The sequence below is a fragment of the Trichosurus vulpecula genome, chromosome 6, assembly GCF_011100635.1.
Source record: "Trichosurus vulpecula isolate mTriVul1 chromosome 6, mTriVul1.pri, whole genome shotgun sequence".
In the NCBI taxonomy this organism is placed as follows: Eukaryota; Metazoa; Chordata; class Mammalia; order Diprotodontia; family Phalangeridae; genus Trichosurus; species Trichosurus vulpecula.
The window spans coordinates 27,523,580-27,546,958 of record NC_050578.1 but is presented as its reverse complement, the minus strand read 5'-3'; the positions used below and the strand labels follow the sequence as shown (position 1 = coordinate 27,546,958).

At 38.8% G+C, this 23,379-nt stretch overlaps 3 protein-coding genes across 3 annotated transcripts in view; 2 read left to right on the top strand and 1 right to left on the bottom strand.

The window, feature by feature from the left end:
* Positions 1-9,108: 9,108 nt before the first annotated feature.
* On the top strand, positions 9,109-9,826 carry LOC118855402 (putative claudin-24). Its single transcript, XM_036765500.1, has one exon. It carries the CDS (start codon positions 9,109-9,111, stop codon positions 9,754-9,756), a length of 648 nt encoding a protein of 215 aa, XP_036621395.1. The 3' UTR covers positions 9,757-9,826.
* Positions 9,827-11,531: 1,705 nt separating this feature from the next.
* On the top strand, positions 11,532-12,196 carry LOC118855501 (claudin-22-like). The gene has a single exon (XM_036765604.1). It carries the CDS (start codon positions 11,532-11,534, stop codon positions 12,192-12,194), a length of 663 nt encoding a protein of 220 aa, XP_036621499.1. The 3' UTR covers positions 12,195-12,196.
* A 1,135-nt stretch (positions 12,197-13,331) lies between these two features.
* Positions 13,332-23,379, bottom strand: part of WWC2 (WW and C2 domain containing 2) — a 253,626-nt gene continuing 243,578 nt past the window's right edge. The window contains exons 22-23 of the mRNA XM_036763173.1: positions 22,901-23,028; positions 13,332-16,301 (exon numbers count right to left, since the gene is read on the bottom strand). Coding sequence (XP_036619068.1) covers positions 16,235-16,301; positions 22,901-23,028 — 195 coding nt within the window. The 3' untranslated portion in view covers positions 13,332-16,234. The remainder of the gene's footprint in view (positions 16,302-22,900; positions 23,029-23,379) is intronic.

Genomic DNA, 23,379 nt, shown 5'->3' with positions numbered 1-23,379 from the left:
CCTCGCCGGCCTTCTTTGGGAAACAAAGAAGAAAAAGTGAAGCAAGATCAATTGGCATACTTCTTAGAGTATGTAACACTCCACACCCACAGTCTTCCACCTCACCAAGAAAAGGAGGTTCATTTCCTCATTTTTTCTCCAAAGTCAGAATAGAGCATTATAATTATGCAATATTCAATTTGTTTTTCTGTTTACACTGCAGGAATCATTGTGTTTGCTTTTTTCCTGTTTCTACTTCCTTCAGTCTATATAAGTTTCTACTTTTTTTCTTTCTATTTTCCTTCTAGTTTATATAGTTTCTACTTCCTTCAACACTCCCCAAGTGTGACTGGATCCAGACTAAAATGTAATTGGGAAGTCTTAAGCAAAATAAATAAAAATACAACAGAAGGTAGATGATATTCATATGCAGTTTTCTAAGTCAATATTGGGCCTGTAGGGATCCTTATGTATAGTTTAGTGACCCCTGTTTCTATTTGAATTTGACATCACTTCTCTGTATCATTTCATGCAAATCTTTCCATGTTTTCAAATTCCTCCTATTCCTTGTTTCTTATGGCCCATAGCTCCAAAAATGACAGTTGATTCTCAGAAATTTCTATCGACACTTCTTTGGTTTAAATAGGAAGGCAGGGAGTCCCCTGGTTATATAACAGAGTAATTTTCCCTTCAACACTTATAGCTGAGGGACCATGGGCAAATCGCTGGACGCTTGTGAGCTCATCTGTAAAATGAGGATAAGAATACCAGTACCCACCTCACAGGATTATGTTAAGTCTATATAAACTTTTATATGATACATAAAAGTCTATATAAAATCTATATTGTAGACCTTAAATACTCTAGGTCAGCTAGGTGCAGGTTATGTCCCTCTTGGAATAGGAAGCAGGGTAGCACAGTGGAAAAAGGGTTGGCCTTGTAATCAAAGAACCTGGGTTCAAATGCCATCTTGGGCAGATCACCACACCTCCTTGGGACTTAGTTTCCTCATGTGTAAAATGAGGAATTTGGATTAGATGTCGTCTGAGAGCCCTTCTAGCTTTGTCTACACAAGCCTCCTTCTTTGTCTCAGCCATACAGGTATGTCAAGCTTAGCCTAACATCACAGTCAATTGCCACAGAAAACTGTTGCCACCAATTCAGCTTTATCTGGTCCTGGTCCAAGGAGGATGCACTTTCTTGCCAACAGAAAGCCTGTGTTTAACAGCTGAGACCTCCCATAGAAAAATGGAAAAACCAATCATGACATCTGTCTTATTTCTTCCCATTACTATGCTTTGTTGCAGATGTCTCTATCCTCACTTTGGCCCCATTCAGGAAGTTCCTCCTTCTATTCAATAATGAGATCTCAAGGCTACTGTCCAAACAGAGCCTGGCTTGTAAATCTGGGGGCACCTTGGAGGACCAACCAAAAAAAGTATCTATCAGTGGTTACTGATACAAGAACTTGCCACCTCTCCTTCCCCTGCTGTGAAAAGGCTGTTCATTGATACCGAATAATCCATGCATTACTACTAAATGCAAAATTAAGCCAGCCCAATGTAGAACAGTACCTATTTTTCTGTTCTATTTCCCTTTCAAAATTCATCCCCTAAAGCTCATTGAAGTCCCTCCTGATGGCCATTAGAAGCCAAGAGTGAGTCTTAAGTTTCATCAGGGGTGCAAAGTTTCACACTTTTTACCCTCTCATTTGGCGATGGAAGAATAGGGGCATTGATGATTCCAGCTTCCTTTTAACTCCTGGTGATGTCTCTTCTTGCTGCCTTGGTCTCAGTTTCCATGAGCTGCTTTGATTGAAAGCATAAGAGGCCATCAGAATTTCATGAGGACAATGGCACAGGTTAATGAATATGGAGAATTGGCATCTCTAAACTTAGTTCCCTTGAAGCTTCACCAAGCCTCATAGGCAACTGTAACCTGGCATGGCTGTGTTACCTGCTCAAGGGGAAAATCTAATAAATAACCAAGATTCAAAGATCTGGACATGTACAAGGTCTTCCAGATGTGTTGGGTTTTATTTATTGTGGATTTTTTTTAACATTTCCCTTTTAAGTAGTCTTTTGAATAATGTGTTTTTGTTTCCTGTTTCCTTTATGTGATAAACTCCTTGAGGGCAAAGACTTTCTCTTTTTCTTTTTTTTTACCTAGTGCACTGATTTGGGTCCTTAATAGGCCTGGTATTACTTTCTTTTTTTCATCTAATTCTGATTAGAATTTTGGAGCTGGGAAGGACCTCACAGGTCATAGGATCTGACATCCAATGCAGAAAGGACCTTGGAGGCATCCTAGTGGAGAAAACAGCCCAGGGTAGTTAAATAACTCTCCCAAGATGACTGAGGTAGAAAGTGGCAGAGGGAGGATTCAAATCCAGGTCCTGATTTCAGAACCGGTCCTTTTCCCACTGTACCTATGCTTCCTCCCTAGGTCATCTAGTCCAGCTTATACCAAAGCAAGAACTCCTTCAATATCTCCAACCTTAACTTGATCTCCCAGAAAGGGGAACCACTAGCCTCAGAGACATTCTTGAACAACTCTAATCACTAGGAAATCAAGTTTTCCGGTCATAAACAACTAGACAGAATTGTCTAACAGCTTGATTTTGGTTAATGGGTTTCACAGTTTGATGCTCCCCCAAATCACAGCCCTACTGGCATAAGGAAGACAATGGAGCCGACCAGAAAGGTTAATGGGTTATTTCTGACCAATTGCCTTGGCATGAGAAGGGACAGGTTCTAGAACAGGAGTTTCCAGAAACTTGTCAAGGGATTATAGGGAACATCTGATATTTTCATTGTTGGTGAAAAATATTAGTGATTGGAGAGAGAACAACTTTATGATACTAAGTGTAAATGTACACTTTTTTACTAAAAATACTAAAGTTTTAAATAAAAAATAGTCTATTATTTTATTTATTTTTATATGTTTTCACAAGGAGGTGTCCCTGTCAGAGTGGTTGTATGACAGGGGCCAGTCACAACCTCAGTGCTATACACAACTCTATGATTGTAAATTGCAGAGAAGGTGCTGACTAACCTGATAGTGAAAACCCCCTTATTTAGAAGTTCCCTGTATCAGTAAACAAGGACAGAAATGGAGGCATTGAGTTTGGGAGCCCCTACACAGAGTCCCATGGGATAGAGCCAAAGATGAGAAGCCAGCCCCTTTCTTCTCACCCTGAAACTCCTAAACTAAGCCCCTTGGGGGTGATGGTGGCCCATGGGGGAGGAGATAACAAAGGGTATCTGTATAGATCTACTGCATTGGCAAAGCAGCTTGGAGGTGATGGCAATGGATAGTGTGTGCGGTCTGGACTTGGGAAGACTCAGATATCTTCTTGAGTTCAAATCCAGCCTCAGACACTTACTAGCTGTGTGACCCTGGGGAAGTCACTTTACCCTGTTTGCCTCAGTTTCCTCATCTGGAAAATGAACTGGAGAAGGAAATAGCAAACCACTCCAGTATCTGACAGAAAAATGACTGAACAACAAATTGGGGCCTGGGGTGCTGAAGACCAACTTTTTGTAGGCCAGCTCTATGTCCCGTAATCCTGGGCTCCTCCTACCTGTGGCCAAATAATGGAAGTGTTTTCTTTTCACCACAGATGACTTCATCAACTGTCTTCATAGCAAGACCACTCACAAAGCAACAACTTACACACACACACACACACACACACACACACACACACACCCCATTTTGTTCTCGTATATAGGTTCAGAGAGAAACACATGTCCCCTAGATGGAGGACAACAAAAACCAGAACTCTCTCCATGCCTGAGGAAAGGGATCCTCCGTTGTTGGGGAAACCTTCAGGGAAAGTTCGGGTGCAGCCCCTACGAGGCAGTGGATGGATGAGGAAGGATACCCTAGCTCTTCCTCCCTTGCCATTTCCCTCTCCCCCCTGCCCCCATCCCCTTATTTGGACACAGAACGAACCAACCAGCTGGGCTTTTAAGCAGCAGCTAGCCTTGCACATAGTAGGCATTCCATAGGGGTGTGCTGAATTGATAAAACAATTAAGAAGTTACACATCTCAGACCACAAATTAAAAGTGGAAGACCGAGAAAAACTCGAGGGAGGCAACTTAACCGTGGTATTAGCACCGAGGAGAAGGCAAGCCCAGTCCAGGAGATAGCAATCTTAACACCTCCATCAGATTAGGACACGGTTTGCCTAACTCGTTAAGATGTTTTGGCAATATTGACTTACTCTCCACCCTGTTCTCTGCTCCATTGTAAACAGCTGGTGAGTGGCCCATTTCTTTTGCTTAGACATGATTAGTCATGATCCAAACATCAGGCTGTTTCCTTATGGTGAGAGTTAAATGAAGAGAGCGTTCACTTTCTGTGTTTGCATTTATTGTCATTGAAAGCTGAACCAAAAATCCATTCATCCATTCTGAATAAGAACACTAATCCCCTATTAAAGAAAGGCAGCCCCAGTGCAGTGGATAAAGCCAGCCTGGAGGCCTGGGTTCAAGTCCCATCTGGACACTCGGGCTTTGTGTTCCTCTGTCCCAGGCAAATTTCTCGGATTATAAATTGCAGAAAAGATGCTGACCCATATTAATAGGTAGAATTCCTTCACTAACAGCTTTTTTTTTTTAACCAATGAAACCACAAGGCTAGCCCAACCCCCACTTTCCAAACATTTTTTTTAGTGCTTTAAAAGGTGTCACAAAATATAAGGCATTTTCCTGGGTATGCTGGGAGTTTAGAGAGCTGGGCTACTAGCTGTGTGAGCCTATGCAAGTTAATTAACTTCTCAGTGTCCCAGGTAGATCTCCAAGGCTTTAAATTGCAGGAAAAGTGTCAATCTAGATTAGTAGAAGGTTTCCTCACTGGGAGTTCCCTATACCAATGAAATCACAAGTTTGGTCCCCCCTTGCCCCCACTGCCAAACATTTGCATAGTGTTTTTAAAAGGAGCCTACTACATGCAAGGCATTTACCTAAGTGCTGTGGGGGTTTCCAGTGCTCAAAGCGCTTACATTCTAATAGAAGAGCTGATAGTTAATTAGGATAATTGATGGAGGGAAATAAACTGGGTCATATGCATCCAGGACCAATGCAGGTGGTCTCACTGACCTCCTAAGACAAGGCATTCTACTCTTCAGATAAGCTCTACTTAGCAATGCCAGGCCTGTTGTTCTGTGTAGTCAAGCAGAACAAATATGGCCCCTAAGGCTTCTCTTCGCCAGCCTAAAAGCCCCATTTCCTTTTACCAGATCCTGATGTGGCCTGAGTTTGAGTCCTCTCAAAACCCTAGTCACCTTTCTCTGGACAGGCGCCAGCTTTCAAAACTGGGTATTCAGACCTGGCACAGAACTCCATATATGTATGCTTGGACCAAGCACAGTTTTAAGTACAGTCATACAAGAATTAGGCATGGTTTCTTAAAACCACATTCTTTTGCCTTCCGGTAAAGGGAATGCTGGAATGTCTGGGCTCTCATGAATGGAAGCAAAAGCCCAAGAGAAAAGAGGGTTGGGTCCCCAGCCAAGGGGAAAGAAACTCACTCAGGATTTGGGACAGTATCCTCTGGTACAGTTTGCTTTTCTCCAAATGAGGCAAGAGTGTACCAAGGGCCTAGTTGTGTTAAGAACTGGAACCTTCACGAAATAATTGTGGCGTATTTGTCTTTACCTGTTTCCTCTGTTTTCCATTCTCCCCTCTCCCCCCCTTTTACCTACCATCACCTCTTTTCTCTGGCTCTTTTAATTACCATCTGGGTTATGTTTGTCCTTCCTTTTCGAAGAGGACCACAACATCAGGAAAATGAAATGACTTGTAGTTGACTTTGATTTGAGTAGGGGAGGGCTGTGTAAGGTCACCAGCCTCACTTTCTCCTCCAGAGCCATCTGGGTCCAGTGGCCTGATATTCATCAGAACTGGTGGTGGAGGTGGGAGATGGACCCACGTTCCACAGGAAGCCTTTCCCAGCCCCTCTTAAATTCTAGTGCCTTCCCTCAGTTAATTACTTCTTATTTATCCTGTATGCCGTCATGTTTTGTGTTTGTTTGCATTTTGTCTCCCCTTTAGCTAGTGAGCTCCTTAAAGGCAGGGACTGTCTTTTGCTTCCTCTTGTATCCTGAGCACTTAGCACGGTGCCTGGCAAATAGTAAGTGACTAATGTTTATTGATTGCTTGATTGAATAGACCATTGGGGTTTTGGTGGCCATGTTGTTTTTGTAACCTCATGTCCCATACTGGAGAACAGGGTGAATTTTGCCCTCATTATTGTGGAAGGAAGCCTGGGACTGAAGTAAGGAGACCTCTAGGCTCTAACACACTTAATTGATCTGTGATCATGGGTACATTTAATTCCCATTCCTGAGTTTCAATTTTCTTATCTGTAAAACTGGGCTAATCATATATAGCCACTACCTGGGGTTATTGCGAAGAAAACACTTTGTAAATTAACAACATGAATTATTATAATGAGCCATGTCAGTGTCACTCCCAGATATTTCCAAGGAAAAAAAATTCCTTAGTTCCTTCTCTTAATAGCCAGCAGACAATGGTTGTGATAGGGAGAGGCAATGTGTACTACAAGTGAGGATTGAGGTAGGTCACTGAAGGCTTGGCCTAGCCTCACATGGATTCAAATTAGCAAAACCCTAATTATATTGATAATAGCTTTGAGTATCATCACAATTTCCACCATGAAGATAAAATTGAGAGGAATCAAAACCAACCACATTCTAACCTTTGTAATGTAATAACGTTTACAAATCATCCACTAAATCTTGGAATCAGTCAAATACCTTCTTGGGCCAGGCTGATTTACCAGCCAAATCTCGGTTCTATTAAAAAGTGTGCACACAACCAACATTGACTTTAATTTACATTGTAAAATTTTTTTGAGCTACATATCTGTGAAGCAAGAAAAAAAAAAGACCATTCCATTTAGCTTTTTACTCAACTCTGCTGGTGTTGAATAATTATTAAATAAGAGGAATAACTCCACAAATATCCTTTCCTTAATTATTTCTAGCTCTCTGGTAGGAACATTTGTCCAGCTTTCAATGGTATAGGAGCTCAGGAAAGGAATAAAATCTAGATTAAAAGCTTAACATTGGAGGGAGCCACTTAGTTTATCTGCTTCTGCAATGAAGCTCAGCCTCTGCTGGAATCCTATCAATAACAGCAAAGCTTACCAAGTCAAAAGGCAGCCCCTTGATTAGGTTGTACAGGTCTAATGGTTGGGAAGTTCTTTACACTGACCCGGAATCTGCATTCCTCTAATGTCTAACCATTGGTTCTAGTTCTGCCCTCTGGAGCTACCCAGATAAGTCTAATCTCTCTTCCTTAAAATATCTGAACAGAATTACCAAGCCCAACCCCCAGCCACTCTTTTTTTAGACTAAATATCCCTAGTTCTCATTATGATACGGTTCCCAGACCCTTCATTCGGGATTCCCCTGTCCTCACCAATGAACCCAAACAATGTGTCCATGAAATGACCACCCTCAGTTGACAGGGAAGACCCTATGCAAATTACATAGACCTTCTGGACCTGTGCTTCTTCAAATGTGAGAAACATCATTTATTTCAAGGTGAAATTACACATAAATTTGACAGTTACAAGGCTTTTTACAAACACATTAAATACTCAATTTTCATCATCTCAAACTGCAGGGAATGCAGGTAGCAAAAAACAAAATGTATATGTAAGAAAAAACCCCAAAGCAACCCCTTTGATGTTTTATATTACACATATAATTTAAATAATACATAATCTATGCTTTATGTACATTAAGCAAACTGAGTCTGTCTCCCCATATGAAGACCTCACTTAGGATGATCTGTATTTCTTGGACAGTATCAATAGCTGAAATTAGATGGCTGACTTCTGTCACCAGGTCAAGGAAAATGAAGGAGGCTGTGCAGAAACTTCTTAAACAAAGAACCTTGTCTATGGAATTCTTCACTCCATTAGGGCCCATGAGGAGTTGCCTTTAAGCAGGTTTTAGCCATACACACAGAGGCAATATTCTACCAACACCAGGCCACCACTTGCTTGGAGATTTGGAGCATGTGGCCTTTTGGTCTGCCTGGTCCACAAAGCCCTATGTGGTCATGCTTAGGAAAGCTATGTTGCCAAGGGGTGTGTGACCTACATAAAAAATAAGTGGATGCCTCAGAGAGGTCAACCCCACTTGGGTTATTTTTTTCTGGCTAGGGCTCTTGATTCCTGAAGCATTCTACAGGCCACAGTTAATTATACACAAAAGCTGATTACAGACCAAAAAAAAAAAAAAAAGGAGAAGGAAATCAGGGTAAGAATGGAGTTTGCTTCACTATGGGCCCAAATGATCTCAGTTGATTTCCTTAAGGCTATGGAAACTGAGATTCAGACATGGTTTGTTCCTTTGCTCACTCTTACCTTTATAAATGTATCCATGCTCCTTTCTCTTTAAAACTAGCTAAGAACATCATGAACACTGTCTTTCAGAGGAATCCACAAGGGTAACCTGTGCAAAAGCAAACACTTTCTGACAAGCATCTACTAAGTGCCAGAGATACTCAAGAACTTGGGGTGGGAACAGGGTGAGAGAAGGGGGGGGTTGTGTAGGTTGAAGAAGTCAAAGAAGCATAAAGATTATAGGCAAACAGTCTACCTTTCTTTACAAGGCCTTGTTTTACATCCCCAAAATCTCAAATTTAGCTATTACAATGAAGTCCTGTTGCGGAAAGAGCTGGCTTTTTTTTTATCACCACTTAAAATCTAATTAATCCATATTGAAGCACAAAGATTTCTGTTGTATTTTAGGGTGAGGGGTCATAGAGCCTCCTTTGTTCATCCTCAGACTTGTAATCATCAGGCATTGGGGATATAATTTTACCAAGCAAATTGGAAGGCAGCAGATCAAATGCTTATCAGAGAACCTAACTCATGGTTTTAAGAGTCATTCGTCCTTTACGTGAAACCTTATATTCAGGAAGAACAAAAATGTCATTTCAGCTGATCCCAAAGGGTTAATGGCAAAAGCTTATATTTGGGGCAGCAAAGAACCAAGACCATCAAAAAACTATCTGCTACAAAAGACAGCAGCTCCTATAGGGGAGGAAGACAGAGATTCCTGGAAATTTTATAATTTGTGACAATGGTTTTAATCTTCAGGAGAGTAATGCAATTAGCTGGACTCTCATTATCTTTGCTGGGATGGGTTTTATCCTGTCTCACAACTTACTTGCCACAGTGGAAGATTCTTAACTTAGAGCTAAATGAAATGGAGAACTGGACCATGGGACTCTGGCAGACTTGCGTTTTCCAAGAGGAAGTGGGGATGCAGTGTAAGGATTTTGATTCATTCTTGGCTTTGCCTACTGAGCTGAGGATCTCTAGGATTTTAATGTTTCTGTCCAATGGATGTGGAGTTCTAGGTCTGCTGGTGTCTGGGTTTGGTTTGGATTGCTTGAGAATTGGAGAAGGGCAAGGAGAACTCAAGAAACGGCTGATGATCCTGGGAGGAATTCTGCTGTGGCTGTCAGGAATTACAGCCCTCATCCCAGTGTCTTGGGTTGCCCACATCACAGTTCAGGAATTTTGGGATGAGACCATTCCAGATATTGTCCCCAGATGGGAGTTTGGAGTAGCTCTTTTTGTTGGCTGGGTTGCTGGATTTTCTCTTCTCCTTGGAGGGTTTCTACTTACCTGCGCAGTCTTTTCAACTCAAGCTCCATCAGGCCATTACACAGTGGCAGAAATGCAAGCTCGGTGTCCACACCTGGAAGTGGGAAACAGATCCTAAAGTGTAGGACTTTTTGGAAAAAAAGGGGAGAGACGTTTCGTTTTATTGTGGAAAGGCAATGTAAAAGAACTTGCTTTTATCCAAGTCAAAAGGTTCTTTGTTACTTAACAAAGTCTCTGCATCTCAGATTTTCTCCTTTAATAAGTTGATTTCCAAGCAACATTTTTCCCCTTTGGGAGAATGAGAGGAAACCTTATGTTTAAGGGAAAATCATTATATCTAATGAGATTTTACATAGAGGTGGGCAAATAGTTTACTTTGGTCTGCAAATATAAATGAAGAGTATCCTGTTGGTTGCGTGGTAGTCAATTCAGATTCTTAGAGTCAGCAACTTTTAACTTTGAAAACTTTTTGTTGGCAGTTAGAAACTAATCAGCTTCTCTTTCCTTAGGAAATCAACCCAGATTATTAAAAGTATTCTTCACTGCATAATTACACTGAAGACTGATGCTATAGTATTATTTCCACAATCCTTACTTCAGTTTGTCAAGCAGTCCAATATTACCTGAACACTCAACAGAGTGGTTTTTTGTCCAGCAAATTACCAGGCATCATTCCTGACTTTTCTTTTTCTTTCTTTCTTCCCTTTTTTTTTTAAATGAGACTAAAGACTTTTAGGACTAATAGTCTCTCAGTTATTATAGACATTGGTCAGGCCAATGTTCCACTCCTTCCACAAAAAAGTTAGTGATTTAAGCATAAAATAATCCTTTGATGGTTCATTTGCTCCAATGGAAAACTTCATTACTTGCCTCAAATAGCCACAGGGACTTTTGACACTGTGATAAAGATATTCAATTTCTATCACACAAACTCTCTTTGTTTAAAAACAGGGGTTCTTTACCTTTTATCTGTCATGGGTCCCTCTGGCACTCTAGTGAAGCCTATGAACGCTTTCTCCAAATAACGGTTTTAAACGCACAAAATAAAACACAAAGGATGACAAAGGAAACTAATTATAATGAAATACTATTATCAAATTTAAAAAAAAAAAACCAAGTTCACGGACCTCAGGTTTAAAGGCAAAGAACCCCTGGTTTAAAGACAAATTCTTTCCTTAAGCACAAAACACTCACACAAGCAAATAAAACATTAAAAATGAATTCTTACGCACAGAGGCACTAATGTGGAAAACACATAGGAAGGAGAAATAGAAACTATTTAGTTTGGTATTATATGAAATGTCATCATATTCAACCAATGAAGTTATTAAAAAAATTAGACCTGATTTTAAACACTGGAAATTAGTGACGGGACTGATTTGTTCAAGAAATACTTCTTATGTCTCTATTTTTAAAGGGAAATGCACAAAACACTACAATGTTCTTACTGAAATATGAGAGTTGGAGCAGATTAAATCTGACTGGGTGAAAATAGTGAGAAGCAGGGTGGGTCTGATAAACATTTAAAACCTTTCCCTTTTCAAATCCTTTTGACTTGCAAAAAGGAAAAAAAAGTGACCAGGCACCCTTATCACTTAAATTTATTTAAATAAGAAACTACTTTCTGCATAATTGAACCAATAGACATCAACATGACCTTGGCCACACCTTGGAATGACTGGTTTGCAGCATTACTTCCCTATGCTTTTCTAAAACCTATTCAACATGATACCAAACAATAGTAACTGGCAAGCGTCCTTCTATATACACAAAGAAAGGAAAACTATTTCAGAGCTTTGCATGTGATAACACAAAGTGTCACACTTCTATTCACAGCAACAGACAGAATTCAATTCAGACAGTACCAACACTCACTGGCCTCAACATTACAATATGGCTTTAGTTTTTAGAACTGTGGCACAATTAGTTGGACTTCTATTATCCTTTCTAGGATGGATTTTATCCTGTCTCACAACTTACTTGCCACAGTGGAAGAATCTCAATTTACAACTAAATGAAATGGAGAACTGGACCATGGGACTCTGGAAGACTTGTGTTATTCAAGAGCAAGTGGGGATGCAGTGTAAGGATTTTGATTCATTCTTGGCTTTGCCTGCTGAGCTGAGGATCTCCAGGGTTTTAATGTTCTTATCAAATGGGTTTGGCGTTCTGGGCCTGCTGACATCTGGGTTTGGTTTGGATTATTTGAGGATTGGAGGAAGGCAAAGGGAGCTCAAGAAATGGCTGATGATCCTGGGAGGAATTCTGCTGTGGCTGTCAGGAATTACAGCCCTCATCCCAGTGTCTTGGGTTGCCCATACCACAGTTCAGGAATTTTGGGATAAGACCATTCCAGATGTTGTCCCCAGATGGGAGTTTGGAAAAGCTCTCTTTGTTGGCTGGTTTGCTGGATTTTTCCTTGTTATTGGAGGGTCTTTATTTAATTGTGCAGCCTGTTCTACTCAAGCATCTCCATCCTTCAATCATTATACAGTGGCAGAAATTCAAGATCCATGGCAAAATCTGGAGATGAAAAATACCCCTCTGAAAATCTAAGATAAAGGGACCAGTCTCTCTTAAATTAAATCTTCTACACAAGGTACTTGTTCAGCTCTGGATTGGGTACGATGATCTATTCTATGGCCAACCACCCATTATGTTCTTTAATTTTCTAAAATGCATTCTTCCTTTGGCCATTAGGATTTTAAGCTACAATTCTCTTCTGATACTGAAAAACCATTGTCATCTTCCAGTCTGCGACCAAAACCAATCAAGACTTAATAGTGACGATTCTTATTACATTTGATGAGTTCCTCTAAATTTTAAAATACCTTCGGTGATCGCACTGAACTGGTAAATAAAATATTATATCAGTGTTTGTCTATAGTTAAGGGTGTTCACCAAATGCCCACCTGAAATGTACCTGCTAATCATCGCAGCACCTTGGGTTTTCACATGACCTGTTACAATGAAACTACAGTATAAGGTCCATTGCACAAATGTTTTTGTTTTTTTTTAATATCAGTGCCAATTTTTTTTTCACATTCAAAAACATTTTCTGCTCTTAAAAGCTGAAAGGGGAGGGGAGATGTTTGATGAATTTTTTAATCCACTAAAGGCTTCAGTGCCTGTATTTTCATGTTTACAAAAGAGCCAGTCACTTTCATCAACGCTTCCCAACATGCTGAGAACAGAGAAGGACAATGGTAGGGTATGCAAGGGATTGAGGAGTTACTGAAGACTGAAGAAAAATCTGCTCGAGGTTCCATCAAGTGAAACACGTTTCACTGGTAGTTTCCATCGGTTTCCATTCGAGGGTCTGTATCACAACCCACCACTCACTATGGTACAGCTCCCAGCAGCATATGCAGAACAATACTGTACAGAGAACCCCTGAGCACCTGGTAATGGGGCTCTTCGCCCAGGATACATCTCTATGGGTTGTGCCAGTTTATAATTAGTTCTATTACAAAGCTCATTTTCTGAAGCCTTTTGCTGACTCCCAGAATGAAAATATGCCTAACAATGCTGTGTTTCCTATCAGTAAATTCACATTAACCTACGAAGAACCATTTAAAAACAAACTGCTGGCATGCGGAATTTTTAATAAACACATCTATGTTTGCCACGTAAAGATTTCATGCAGATTCTTCTGCCTCAGCCAAAGAGGAAGAATTTATCTGTATAATCTGATGCTGGAATAAAATACCAGGCAATGAGTATCTTTGTTAAAAAACTGTATTTTTTTTCCCAATCACAAACACATGGAAAGTGCAGAGACAAAAGTTAATCTATGTGATGTATTTGCATACTTTTACAAACAAGACAAATTAGAACAGAAAACACATTCAGAATTTAACCTGATTAAATATTTAGTTCAGTCCTGAGCATTTGATATTTAATACAATATAGACAAAGCAATAGCAAAAAAAAGATTTTTAAAATTAATTGATTTGTAGTCTACAAAATTCGGCTAAACTTTGTTCATTTGGCTAATAATAATATTGTTCTTGTACCTGTAATACTTAGATTCTGATAGGCAAAACTGTAGTAACATACTGATAACTGAAACATGAGATCTAAATATTACATTCGTTATACTCTTTCAAGAGTAAATTCTACTTTTAAATATTTGTAAGATTAAAATTCGTGTTTATCCATTTTTTGATCAATTGATTAACTTTTTTTCACTGTGAATAATTTGGGTTAGTACAAAAATAACAAAATTGTTAAAAGCTGCCCATAAATATGTATGTAACACTATGGCTGATTTTCAGAGAGAGGGAAAAGGGAATATGTTAAAAATGTTTGTCTTTCATTTGTAAAATGAGTACATTTGGAAAAATCTTTTTAAAAATCTTGATCTTGGCCATTCCTATTAACAATTAGCCTGAGATAGTTTTTACTCTTTACCACTCCTCCAAATCTTTTTTTAAAATCATATATAATTAATAGCTAACATGGGAGGATTCATAAAGCTAAAAATGATCCAATACGGTCTCTTTCATGTCAGATATTTTAAATGGCCAGAACTGAACTATATTAAACAGAACATAAATAAGACTGTAAATAAATAAATGAAGAAAATAAAATCATACAGCACAACTACACATCCTTCTAAACACATTTTACAGAATCAGACTAAGAAGTTGAAAACAGTCGACCTTCATTTAACCTCATATTAAATAAACTTTAAAACTTCTGCCGTTCACATTTGACCTTACGAGGATGAATGGTATTTATTTTTGTTGTTTTTTTGTTATCTTAAAAAGACAGAATTAAGTGGGCAACCTTGGAAAATCTTAGTTCATTCACTTATTCAAAGCAATCCAGTTATGTCTTTAAAAAAAAACAATTTGCATCACTTTGCTTTGAATGTACTGGTACATCAACAGCTTAAAAACATGGCTAAGTGATCTTTGTGCACAAGTTATAGGTACAGAATTTGCTGGTCTTGATTTTTGATCAACACACACACACACACACACACACACACACACACACACACACACACACACAAGTTCTTTTCAAGATAAGTTACCTGTTTGTAAGGATGCTAGCTTAGGAATAAAAGCCCTGGTTCAAAACCACCCCAAATAGGAAACCTTTTTCTTGAATGTGATTTTACATCCCAGATAAAACTGATTTAGGTTTCTCTCACATTAAGGTTTTTAAAATATTGTTTTGTCAGAAATGAGAGAGTGGATGGTAAAGAGGCTGATATTAATTTGATTTACAATTGCATATAGTGTTTTTCTTTTAAAAGCCCGGCCATTTACAATAGTGATCCTGGAAGAGCTATCCTAAGAGCTTGCTACTTTTAAAAAGGATCTGTTTAAAGTAAAGTTAAAGGTTCTATTGTGGCAGACACCTAACTCAGATTTATTTCTGGATACTTGTTTATCTGGATCTAGTTTAAAAGCAAACAAAGAAACACAATTACTTGGGGTGAATTTCTGCAAAATGAAAAAAAAACCCTCCAGACTTCCAAACATTCTTGTCTGTGAAGCATTGGTTTAAGTCCCTTCAAAAATAAGGATTACAGATGGATTCTAGTAAAATCCTTGAATTCTGCAATAGTGCTTTTCTTTTGGGTCACGATTTAGATCTCAACAGGAAAGATATCCTGGTTCTTGGTCATTGGTTTTCTCTTAAATTTTGGTTGGTAACTTTTCTCTGCCTCACTAATACCAATGGCATTAGAAATGAAATCATGCCACATTCTTCTAGTTACTAATACTATGATGCTTATGGCAAAACATGACTGGTGTTTGTAACAGTGATTATACCTGGAAGTGGCAGGGCTGTGAACACTTGTGTAAATTCACCCTCAAGTTTTAAGAAGCAGCTGCCCACCAAGGTGGTTTTATTTTCCTGAATTTTAGTTATTTTGCTATCCTCTTTCAGTATTCTCCTCCCTTTAATGAAATAACAACTCACAAGATCTTTAGTGCAGCCAAAAGTATTGTACATTCACAGAGTTATGTTTATTCCTGCACTCAGTACTCCAATGTTAACTGTTTTACTTAGACAAATATAAAAGGCCAAAAAAAAAAAGGAATCTTTTAAGGAAACAAAATGTTCCAATATAAGTGATAGAAATTACCCCAGCACCTGTTTGGGACGGCCTTGCAGCCCTGGAAAGAAGCTTATTAGATGCATGTTTGAAATCAAACTTAAAGAGTTATACTCTTCTTGTATAAAAATATTGCATGGCACGGTTGCCATCTTCACAGTCTACTCACATGAAAACAGGGGAAGAGAGAAATTTCTGAATACAGTATTTCTCAACAGTGCAGTTCAACAGGGTACACGCTGGGTATTTGCCTCTACTCCATCTTTACAAAATAAAAGCCCACATGCAATGCACACCACCTGTGTACCAGAATTATTCCATTTTGGACATTAGATTTTTTTCTTTTTTTTTAAACATACAATTAAATTTATGGTATTTTACAAATAAACACATCTATAGTCTGATGCAAAATAAAAGATCTGAAAGAACTGGTTACCAAAAAAAAAACCCAAAGAAAAAAGTTCACCCCTTTCACTTGTCTCAGCATGAGCAGGTGGGAGAATGATTCAAAATTTGTAATTTACACATCATCAGCTGGCAAGGATGGGATGCTAATCTTTGCTCTGGTAAAATAGGCGATCTTCTCCCTGGAAGCAAGAGTGAAGAAAAAACAGACTTAGATGACATGCTGAAAACAGTGTGTGTTTAATATCTAGAACAAGAGTGCTATCTTTTAATTAAAAAGTCCAGATTTTTGTTCTCTTCCACTCACAACTCCCTTTAAAGTTAATTGGGTTTGTTTTGTTAGTTTTCTTTGGTGTTGTTTTTAAGAACATGTATGGAGATGAACAATGATGGCTCGTGTTAAATATCTTGAGACCAAACAAACTCCATATACCCCCTCTTAGAATTAACTTTGTTTGCTTTTCATTTATTTTAAAGAAATTTCTAGAAGGGTTAGCAATCTCTTCTGTGTTTAAGATGCAGGATTAGGGTTTAATACTTTAAGGATCTGAGATGCCACTGGAGGAAGTAGTCCCACTATAACTGGGGATTCTTAACCTATAGTCCTAGAATTTGTTTTTCAGTATGTGGATAACTGTATTTCAATATGATTGATTCCTGCTGTCATCTTGTATGTTTGTATTTTATGCATTTAAAAACATTATTCTGAGAAGGGACCTCTGGGCATCACCAGACTGCCAATGGGATCTACAACATACAGAAGGTTAAGGACCACCAATAGAGATTAGTCTATAAAAATTAAAAGAAATGGATCCCCTCCAGTAGTCAACTTTCTGGTAAAAATAAGCCTCTGTGTACTTAGCTAAGCTGGTGCTCAGGCAAGTCTCTCTCTCTCTCTCTCCCTCTCTCTCTCTCTCCCTCTCTCTCTCTCTCTCTCTAGCTCAACAGAACTTTCCAGAACATTTGTTCTGATAGCAGGGCCTCTTAAAAGCCAGGATCACCTCTACATAATCATTAGGGGTTGGGGTAAGAATTCAAGAAGAGGGACACTCAAAAAGGGTGAAAATAGCACACCAGAATTTCTCAATGGCACATCATAAGGGCAATCAGTATTAAGACCGATGCCACGCTGCCATAAGGACAATCTGATGAGAGACGACATAGCCCATCTATTACGAAGGTAAGGTAACTATTTTGTGTTAAAGATAAAAACTGTCCTGTGTCCTAAAGCATGAGTGTCTATTAACAAACTTGATCAGGAAAGGGTAAGGAAGAAAGAAGCAAAGCAGAATTCAGAGGTTAAAAGTGCAGAACAGGAGAAAATAAAAACTTAGGATTGTAAATTCATCAAGAATAGGCATAGGATTTCATTTTCTATGACATTTTCAGACAAGAGCATCATCAAAATAAATACTTGAGCATCTCTTGTACATGCAGGCTTCTGAGTTGGGATGGAACTGAAAAGAATGATACAAGAAATGAAGGCAACATGGAACAGAAGGAACAGTGCTCAGCACAAAATGGGAAGAAACCTGGGTGAGCATGACAGTTTGGATGTTCCTAGTGATGAGATCTTAGATAAATCAATTAACTTCTCTAAACCTGTTTTCTCATTTATAAAATGTTGTTTACCTGCAATTAACTACATCACAGGATTGTTGTGAGAAAAGAGTTTTATAAATTTAAAGTGCTTTATAAGCCTGAGTTATTACATTATTAGTAGTAATAATCATGTAGCCACATGATTATTACTACTAATAATGTTTTTATGCTAGTAATAATAATATAATCACATTATGATTAATAATAATAATGTAATTTCACCTTTAGTTCAATAGGAGTTCAGATAGAAATGTCCTGGGATAAGTCATTATTCTGAGGTTATTCTTTCATATTTAACATTCTGCACATGTGGATAAACTAGTGGCTTTTTGCAGCTGCCTAAAAGGTATTAGGATGTAAGTAAGCTCATTTAAGGTATTCATCAATGAATATGTCTTTAGGACAACTCCAGTAGCAGAGAGGATGAGAGGAATGATATACACATTCTTCCTCTTGTTCCCAAATAATTTTGATCTCTTCTCCTAGAGGTGGCTAGGCGGTGAAGTGGATAGAACACAGGGCCTGGAGCCAGGAAGACCTGAGTTCAAATGTGACCTCAGACATTTACTAGCTTCTGGGTAAGTCACTTAACTTTTCTCTGCCTTAATTTCTTCAACTGTAAACTGAAGATTAATAGTAGCACTTACCTCCCACAGCTGTGAATATAAAATGAGATTTGTAAAGTGCTTAGCACCTGGCACATAGTAGGTGCCTAATAAATGCTCACTGACTACTAGGTCATTATATTTTGAAAACTTTGATTACATGAAGCTTTGAAACTGCTGAGGATCTAGCATAGCGACTTGTATTAAAATGTTTACAGATCAGTATTATATCAGAGTGACTGGCGGCAACAGTCCTGAGTATAAAGGTCCCAATCCAGTGCAATTCATTTGCTGAATCCTCAAGGATCTTTCAAGATCTGTATCTGTAGTAGGGATCTGTTCACTTGTGAAAGCAAGTTTCTGCTACACACACACACACACACACACACACACACACACACACACACACACACACACACAAACTCTTCTAGCCACCAAGTCACGTCAGATGGGATATTTGGTAGGGGCTAAATTTTTACAGTCTGTAGTGATGCGTTGCAGAGTTTCTACTGTTTTCTTGTATAATCTACATTAATTATAAAGTCCAGGCCCCTTAAAGATGTCTAATTTCTGGTACTGATGACCTGGTCCTGAATTACCCAAGCCTTGCTGTTTCTATAAAGAAATCTGCATGATTCAGCCATTTGTTCAGTAATTCCTCACCAGCATATTGTTGGCCGAGTTCATGGGGATGTGGCCCAAGATTCTCTCCTCGGATCTCAGCCATTTATTGGCTCTATCCAGAAGCAGACCATGTTCAGCTGTATTTGACAAACTCAATGGCATGTACCTAATGTCAGTCTTTGCTACTTCTTAGTAAAGTAATGTCTGCTTGATTCAAAAGTATTTCTACAAGTTTTTAACCTGTTTACCGTGTGCTCAAGAACAACTGTCAACAACTCTTTCTTCTTGTGATGAGGAAGTATTAATCTTTCCATAGCCGCCTTAGGGAGAGATTTTTATTTCATTAATTTCATTGATTTCCTAATTGTTTTTGTTAGATTGCCTTACAAATTGGTTATGGTCCAAAACTGTATATTAAATATGATATAATATGTATATTAAGTATGATATAATATATACTTCCAAAAGTATATATTAATAAGAATGATGTTGCACAGACATTAATTGCTTTGAATATGTTATTCTCAATTTTAGTATGCCAGGAAATCTCTTGACATACACAGCTATAGCTTTCTCCATGACAGCTTCATGTTTGACATAGCTTATCTGCAGGTACTAAGCGTATTTATAAGGGTGACCTTTGTTTACTGGTTCTATTTGCCCTTTGGATTCAAACTGGAAGCCTTCTGTCTGTCTTTCCTTGGGGTCTACTAGGAATTTCATACTTATCAGGTTCACAAGGCATTCTGGTGTCTTTGGGTAGCATACCATGAGAACCTACTTCATGTGTTTTTCACTATAGCCATGTAATTTGATGTCATTCCTGTGCATGCATCAAGTGACTAAAAATGTTTTGGTATGCCTCTATTTTATATTCTATTTATGAGCTAAGGCTACAGAGAACCTAACAGAGCTTAAACCACCTCCCTGAAAGATGTCATACTGAATATCTATTGCTCTTGATGTCAGTTATGCTTTCAACAGAGGACAATTTCTATGTAGATATCAAATACTCCAGCATTTTCATTCTATTTGGCTTCACTTTATATTTTTGCAGTACATGAATAAGCCATGAGTGTAGAACTGAGTCAAAGGTCTGAAGTAATCAATAAACTGTAGAAATGTTATAGCGCTGTTGAGAGGCATGTTCAATTATTACTGAATTGCCTTTCTCGATTTTGCAACTTGACGCCATTTTTGCTCTCTGTCCAATATATTATTGATTAGAACTGCTTATACATACAGGGTCCTTCAAAATTTTAGTACAGTTTTAAACTATTAAAGAATAAATAGCTTAAAACTACTAAAACTTTTGGGACACATGTATAAGTGATAAAAGCAGTGAATGCTTTGTATAAGGTACGTATACATGATAATTAGCCTATTTAGAAGGGTCACTGCTCTGATGTGAAGGAAAGGTGAGATCAGGTTTGCATCTAAGAGACAGCACAGGTATGTGCTGCTATGCCTTGCTAATAAATTTAAACTCAAGTCTTCCTCAATCCAAATCCAGTGTTCTATCCACTGTCTCTTTCCGTGATACTCTCTTCTTAGATTTTCATGACACGCTTCTCTCCTGGTTCTACTCTCACCTGTCTGGCCTCTCCTTCTCAGTCTACTTTGCTGGCTCCTCATCCAGGTCGTGCCCACTGATTCTTAGTGTCCCCCAAGGCTCCGTCCTGAGCTCCTTCTTCTTCTCCCTCTATATGGCATCTCTTGGTGATCTCATCAACTCTCATGGATGATGTCTATGGTGATGATTCCCAGATCTACTTCGTACAACTCAAACTTCTCTCTTGACCCCCCAGTTTTCCATTCTCAATTGTCTACTGGACATCTTGAATTAGGTGTCCTGTAGACATTTAAAATATTTAAATTTTAAATTTAAGTGCCCCAAAGTAAACTCATTATGACTGTCCCCCCCCAGATCTACCTCTCTTCTGAATTTTTTTTGGAGGCAATTGAGTTAAATGACTTGCCCAGGGTCACACATCTAGTAAGCCAGATTTGAACTCTAGGACCACTGCTCTTTCCACAGTGCCACCTAGCGATCCTTGAATTTTCTGATTATTATCAAGAGTATCATCATCTTTCCTATTACCTTAGGTTCGCCCTTGACATCTCTCATGACTCGTATCTAATCATTTGCAAATCTGGTATAGATAGAACTTGCAACACCTCTCAGATACACGCCTCTGATGACCCAGGCCCTCACTGTCTAATACCTGGACCACTGTAATAAGCCTTCTGGTTAGTCTCCCTGCCTCATCTTTCCCCACTCCAGTCCTTCTTCCGCTTGGCTATCCAAGTGACCTTTCTAAAGTGTAAGTATGACAATGTCACCCCTTCTATTCAATAAACTACAGTGGCCACCTCTTACCTCCAGGATGAAATAGGATATCCTCTATTTGGTGTTCAAAGTCCTTCCTATCTCAAGAACCCCCATGTACTCCATGATCCAGCAATACTGGCCTCTTTGTTGTTCCTCACACTTGATAATCCATCACCTGGTTCTGGGCATTTCCCCAGGCCCGAAATTTTCTTCTTTCTCTTCTCCTCTTTGGCTTCCTTCATGTCCTGGCTTAAAATTTCATCTTCCACAAGAAGCCTTTCCTGGCCTTCCTTAATTCTAGAATGCAGGTTTTATTGTCTCCTCCATTGTCACCATAAGCTCTTTGAAAAGGGCCTTTTTTTGCTTTTCTTGGTATCTTCAGAACTTAGCATAGAGCCTGGCACATAGTAGTAATTTAAATGTTTGTTGACTCAAATGCTCCTCCTCCAGGCTTCACTTTGCTTTCAATGGACAATTAAGGGAATCTAGATTTTTAAATAATCTTTTGTTTTATTCTATCCTGCATGCTTCTTTTTTAAAATTGCTTTTAATTGAATAGCAGGGTACTAAAATTTTCAACTGAGCATATCAAGCTTGATACTGCTCTAATCTGATAGCTTTCTGCAAGAAGCTTCTGTCATGGTAGTATTTAGTGCCCTTTCTTAGAAGTGTTCTTCACAGGTCCACCATTCCTCCTATGGTCCTTTCTGTAGCAAAAACCACTGAATATAATATTGTGTGTGGGTCTTGAAATGTTCATACTTTCTATCGACCACTCCAGTATCTTTGCTAAGAAAACTCCAAATGGGGTCATAAAGAGTCAGACACGACTGAAAATGACTCAACAACAAAAAATTCAAATATTGTGGGAAAATGTACTGGTTCATGATGGTTATAGCAATTAAGTAATAATAATGAGAATTATTATTATGGAGACAGCATATAAGTAATAATGAGACTTAAAAGGGTGGTATAAGTGAAACGTTTTTAAGATTAATTGATAGAGAAGGTATTGAAGTTATCAAGTGTTTCTATTACTTTGATTCGCTTAAATTATTAGTGTAAGCAAAAACAAAGTATGTGAGGTGTTGGCCTAGATCACAACAGACCCTGGGAATATTTGGGGATTATATCTGGAACACCTGGGCCTTGCGTTCTTCTAGACAGGATAAATGCCTGCTAACTACAAAAGAGATCACACCACTGCGAGCATGGTTTTGTCTTCATCTAAGAAGGCCCTTCTCTGTCTTTACCATAAAAGAAAGAATTTCTGTACTTTCTGGTACCCAGAATCAGTATTTCTTAATGAAGATGTCACCATTGCAGTGAGATTTAAAGACGCAGATTTCAGGAATAAACATCATTTTACCAGAACCATGACAATCACTGGTGTGGCTTTTTTTTTTTGCCTTTGGTTATTTGCATTTGCCAAAGTGACATGCTTTAGTAAAGGGCCAGGAGAGATGGTTTAGGTGCTGATATTAAACATCAAGATGAAACCAACCCAAAGGCAGACTCCTAGAAAACCTAGCCTGTAAGTTGCTCTGGAGTTAAGTACAGAAAAAAATAGAGCAAGAACAACAAATAAGGCAGTGCAGAAGATCCAAATGGGTGCTACCTGAATGACTGCACCTGGAGGGGTACTTTCTGGCTCTGCTCCCGAAGCCGACACACATCCTTGGAGACTTTCCTCATCAGTTTCTCAGCATTCAAATCTTGCTTCTGTTCTTCCTTGGACTGTTCAGCCTGGCCAAAGGAGGAAAAAAAAATATCCAGCAACGGGCAATTCCCAGGATGCAAAAGGTTGTGAGCTAAGGTCAGTAGAGCAAGCAGATTAGAGAGCCTTTCTTTTCCCCCTCAAACTGTAAGAGATTCCTCAACAGAAGTAACATGGGGAAGTCACACACTAGAGTTGGGGACATCAGTCCCATTGAGATTTTAGCATTTTTAAGTCTCAGAGGAGAATGTGGCCACAATACATTTGGAGGAAGACAAACATATATCCTTACCACCATCAGCAAATAGACGTCTAGATTTGTGCATGCATATGATATGTAGAGATGTTCCCATGTACATATGGAACTCTGACATCAGGGA

Bases quoted from the DNA above. Each gene is read 5' to 3' on its own strand.
- LOC118855402 (XM_036765500.1), top strand. From the start codon at position 9,109: ATGGTTTTAATCTTCAGGAGAGTAATGCAATTAGCTGGACTCTCATTA.
- LOC118855501 (XM_036765604.1), top strand. From the start codon at position 11,532: ATGGCTTTAGTTTTTAGAACTGTGGCACAATTAGTTGGACTTCTATTA.